Source organism: Montipora capricornis, chromosome 3 (genome assembly GCF_036669925.1).
Source record: "Montipora capricornis isolate CH-2021 chromosome 3, ASM3666992v2, whole genome shotgun sequence".
NCBI classification, from domain to species: Eukaryota; Metazoa; Cnidaria; class Anthozoa; order Scleractinia; family Acroporidae; genus Montipora; species Montipora capricornis.
Window position 1 is genome coordinate 19,941,826 of NC_090885.1, and position 5,000 is coordinate 19,946,825.

The 5,000-nt window shown below is 38.8% G+C and overlaps 2 protein-coding genes across 2 annotated transcripts in view; one reads left to right on the forward strand and one right to left on the reverse strand.

Moving 5' to 3' along the window:
• LOC138040868 (GDP-L-fucose synthase-like) overlaps positions 1–1,483 on the reverse strand; it is a 23,746-nt gene extending 22,263 nt beyond the window's left edge. Inside the window, exon 1 of the mRNA XM_068886573.1 lies at positions 1,309–1,483. The gene's annotated coding sequence lies outside the window, so the exon portion shown is untranslated. The remainder of the gene's footprint in view (positions 1–1,308) is intronic.
• Positions 1,484–1,579: 96 nt separating this feature from the next.
• The window catches only part of LOC138040871 (toll-interacting protein B-like), a 12,540-nt gene continuing 9,119 nt past the window's right edge, over positions 1,580–5,000 (forward strand). Inside the window, exons 1-2 of the mRNA XM_068886577.1 lie at positions 1,580–1,658; positions 2,117–2,313. Of these exons, the coding sequence (XP_068742678.1) occupies positions 1,619–1,658; positions 2,117–2,313 (237 nt within the window). The 5' untranslated portion in view covers positions 1,580–1,618. The remainder of the gene's footprint in view (positions 1,659–2,116; positions 2,314–5,000) is intronic.

Sequence of the window (5,000 nt, forward strand, 5' to 3'; positions counted from 1 at the left end):
AGGGCAACTAAATTTATCTTAGACTGAGGACTGCTATAATTAAATTAAAATTGTTGTAGCTGGAAAAAAGGCGATTGTTGGCGGATGTTACTTTTTTATATAAAGCTCTTCATAGAATAATTGACATTGATGCTGAACTCATCACTATTCGTTTAGACACAATACAATACAATACTTTATTGGCACTCCCCAGGTGGGGCTTTTCAGTGACAATGCAACAACGATAAGACACAACGATAAGTTAACTGTAAAGACGAGATATGCCAGAACGAATGTTCTTAAATATAGTTATTTTCATAGAGTTGTGGGAACGTGGAACTCCATTCCACTTTCCCTTCGTGAGGCAACAAGTGTAAATTCTTTTAAAGCCTTAGCTAAAAGGTTTTTTATGGATAAGTATAGTTTTTAGTGTTCTTATTGTTATAATATTTAATATTTGATATTACCACGATTTAATTTGTATTAATATTTTCATTATGATACCATAGTTGATCTGCTTTAATATGGGGTAAATAAATAAATAAATAAATAAATAAAAGTGTTAGGTTACAGTGTTCACAAGTTCGTTTTTCATCTGGAAGATGTTTAGATTTTCAATTACAACCAATAATTTGATTGACAATTCACAGCACTGTGTAAAGAGTTCACGCGTGATCTGCGGTCAAAATAGGTAAGTTCGTTTCTGAGGAAACGTCCACCGTCATGATTCCGACAAGCTGACGAAGTTCTCTCGTCAATCGGAAATTCCGATTTCTACTCAATCTCGTACCCAGAGTCCTCGGGCTTCTTGGCCAGCGGGTGAGCGCCCGGAGAGACTCTGGGATAATCGACTTGAACTATATTTTTGATTGGCCGCTTGCGTAACAATGGCAGTCCGACAGGAAGTTGGTAGGTAATTCGGAATCCCCAGAATTTGGAGGGAGATTCAAAATATAAAACAAGTTTCAGTGCTGATTGATTTTTTCTACCTCAGAAATATATAAATCACAAAAATAATAAAACGACGAGGTTTGAATTAAGTCTTATACCGCTCGGGAATTTTCCCACGCTGCTAAAACTGCTAAAAAGTGTTTACTGTTGCTGTTGCAAAAGTACCGTGGGAAAACATTACATCAGTCTCTTTGAGGAGAAATCCGTGGAATAAGGTCTTGTCGAAGCCATTCAGAATTACGGAAACATCAAATTGCAGAAGAAGAGGGCATTTGTGTCGTTTCACAAAAAAATTGGTGATCGTGTTGCTTGCACGATGGCATTCTCATTGCATTCTGAACGATGGAATGTACGCTGAAACACTAAAAATACACTCACCGAAAGCGTCAGAGGTTTCATCTTCACTTGCTCTTACAGCAAGCCAATGATCATTTCTCCAGTTTCTTTGTGTGTAAGGCTAAAATTCTTGTTTCTCGAACACTTTCAACCCGCCATTTCTACTGTTTACGGTTTTCTCTTTTCTGCTTCCGTTTAAACTCAACCATACGTCATAAGACCGGAACCCACGTTTTCTGGGAAAATGGAGTCGATTATCCCAGAGTCTCTCCGGGCGCTCACCCGCTGGCCAAAAAGCCCGAGGACTCTGGGTACGAGATTGATTTCTACTCAGTAGTTCTCGTTGCAAGGCATGATGGGAGCAGATTTTTCCAAGATGGCGGCTGAGTCAGGTGAGTGAGGAAACCAATGTTGATTTTCATATTGCTTAATTTGCTTTTCGTCCGTTCTACTAGAAAAGAATAGTGTGGTCAAAAAATAGCAAGCATTATCAGTTGACTTAATATCCTTTCCAATTCTTGTTCGATCACATAAAGAAAAGCGCCGTGAACAATGTCAATGAACGCAATCGTGCTGAATCGCATATCGAATTGTGGTTCGTGTCGATGTGTATTTTGAAAACAAACCTCTTCAGTTTTGAGATTGCACTGGCAGTCTGCGATAATATTTACTATAACAAAAATACTCATTGAAAAAATGATGAGAGGTATTCGATGTTATTTGTGGCTCTAAATTTAACTTATTTTGTCGCGTGAAAGGGTCGGTCATAAACATATCGATTTGCTATTTGACATATTAACCAGTCCTCATAACAGCTGTTTGAATTTGCGTTTACTTTTTTATTCTGAAGGGATAAGAGCCCCTCGAGCAAATGTTATGACTGGTGATTTGCCCGAGGATTTCTTGAGGATATCTCCAGGGATGAATCAAGCTTCTCCTGTTGGTCAAATGATACCAGGTCAACCTGTCGCATATTTTCAACCAACTGCTTTTATGCAACCTTATCAACAGGCAGCGTCTGGACGACTAAGCATCACAGTACAGCAGGTCTCTACTTCATATAGATATTAATTTTTTGTATTGCTGTGAAAATCCGAAAACCGTGAACACTAGAAATATTTATGAAATGTTATTGTGTTTCAAGTAAAAAGCCAATCACATGCAAGAAAACTAAACCACAACCATGTGTGGTTTTATGTTGCTTTTGATTGATTGCGACACAGTGGGAAATCAAAATGTTCACGGTTTTCGGATTCGCACAGTAAGCCCTGTCAGTTCTCCCCCATTTGAAACTTATATACATGCTTAAAGTTTTTTGTGTTAATATGGACTATAGTGGACTATAGCAACAATAGTGGGTTTAGAAAGAAGTCAAATACAAGAAGAAGTTGCTTTACCCCCAAAACAGTCCACTCCTTCAACTTGGCCATCATTTCTTGATTTGTTTCCTTCAACTTGGTTATGAGCAACTGCTTACCTCCACAACCAGATCATCATAATAAGAAAGCATTGAAGCAGTTAGAGAAGTGTTTGGACAAGGAAGGGGACATGTCACTTAATTGCTTCAGCACCTGCTACATGTAGGCATGCACTCTGTCTTAGTTCAAACACTTCTCAGGACTCAAAGGGTATATTTCCTGTATTCTCATTTTGTAAGGTTATCCATTAATCTTTTAATCAGTTACTCTAAATTATAATGTTTGAGCACAGACACAAAATACATGTATGATTCATTTTTTTACACTGAAATAATAATAATTATAATAATAATAATAATAATAATAATAAGGTGCACAGCCGCAGCGGCAACAGCAACCGCAAACAAGGCAAAGAACCAATTGGACAGAGGAAATGAACTCAGTACTATTGGAGTGTAAGAAGAAAGCGAAGTTGATGGTTGAAATGAAAGACCCAGCGGTAATGGTTTGGAGGGCGTAGGAAAGGGTACCGTATTTACCTGTGTATAATACGCACTTTTTTTCTGCTAAAACAGCTCCGAAAATAATTGAGATGCGTATTATACACGGAATCCATTGTTTTAGACACGCGTCCCTCATTAGCATAAAAACAAAGATGCATTGGTTTTTGATTGAAAAGTAAAAGGCTTGACCAAGATCCATTAATAAATTAACCTTTCTGTTTAAATGAACAACTGAACAACATACATGTAGCCTTCATTTTTGAGCGATAAACTGAAACATCAAAATGGCCACGAAACTCCCCGGAGTTTATGATGCCGGTCTGATAAATAACGCTCGTTAATTTCGCTGAAGATCATCTAATTTCACACTGTTATATTATAAAACTTTGCAAAGAACACAACTACCCACTACATGTTACTGGAAATATGGGCAAAACACCACTGATCTTCGATATGCCGCGGAACCGAATGATCAACATTACACCGCAGAGAAGAAAATTAATGTCACGCAACTGCTTTGTTGGCGCGTGCTGGTGATGGATCAAAATTAAGACCAATGGTGATTTTCAAGAGGAAAACGGTGCCTAAAGTTGAAAACAAGCACAGGGTTATCAGCGACGCCCAAGAGAAAGGCTGAATGGATGCTGAAGGAATGAAGAGTTTGGCGTGCTCCACGTGTTGGGACTGGGGAGACGAAGAAGCCTGCTTGTTTATGCTTTCGAAGCTTGTGTGACTGAAAGCATGAAAGCAGCATTTACAGAGAAAACACCAATTTAGCAGTAATTCTTGGCGGATTGACCTCAGTTCTGAGTCGTATTTTGTCAAATATGGAGTAGTAAAAAAACCTTGATAACACACAAGACGATCTTTTGGACGGACAACAAGATGAACTTGTCGATGATGAATCTTGTGCGAGAGAAGTGCTGTTCGATTGTGACTACGAGTTAAAGGTTTCAGTTTTTAAACACTTTACATAGGCTTATTTACTTTACTGTTGTATGTAGCGGAGCAAATTTTCTCATCCAGGAAATGGATTTTTTTCACACTAGTTTTGCTTTTTGCTCTAACTTTTTTTTTCAAAATGCAGTCCAAAATTGGGGTGCGTATTATACACGGGCGGGTATTATACACAGGTAAATACGGTATATGGAGGTTATGAAGGAACTGTTTGATAAAGCGGGCTATGAACACTTAAGATTCACTTGTCAAAATCTACGAGATCAAGCCGTGCATTTAGAGAAGTCGCTTGGAAATGTCACAGGGAATGTTTTGAGCAAGGTTGGGAGGCGCCGAAGGAATGAGTTGGAAAGTTTGATGGAAGGGAATGAAACGTGTGAGAGTACTCAAGTCTTGGAGAGCGAAATTCGTTGCAATATTATTGTTAACACGCATATGGACCAAAATGCTAATCATGATGAAATGGATTTGCATAGCCTGCACGCAAACCAAGAAAACCCTGTGGGACCATTTAACAGCTCGATGTCTGAGGGAGCACTTGAGCTCATAGAAAAATCAACTCAATTACTCGGATTGGTAAACGCGCATCCAGGCGATTACTCGGGGCGTGAAATTGACACCAGGACCAAACAAAGACCGTCCAGGAATGACATTGATAATATCAATAGAGCTGTTACGCAGTTAATGAGCCAGAACTCTATCTCACCTATTGATAACTCGTTTGGTTATTTATGGCTAACTGCGTATTGTATTCAACTGTTGCCGCGTTTCTTCTTCTGAAGGGATGGAAAAAACCGAGAGCACAAGGCGATCCGAGGAAAAACGGCAGTGATAAAAGCAAGAAGGTTTTTGAAGA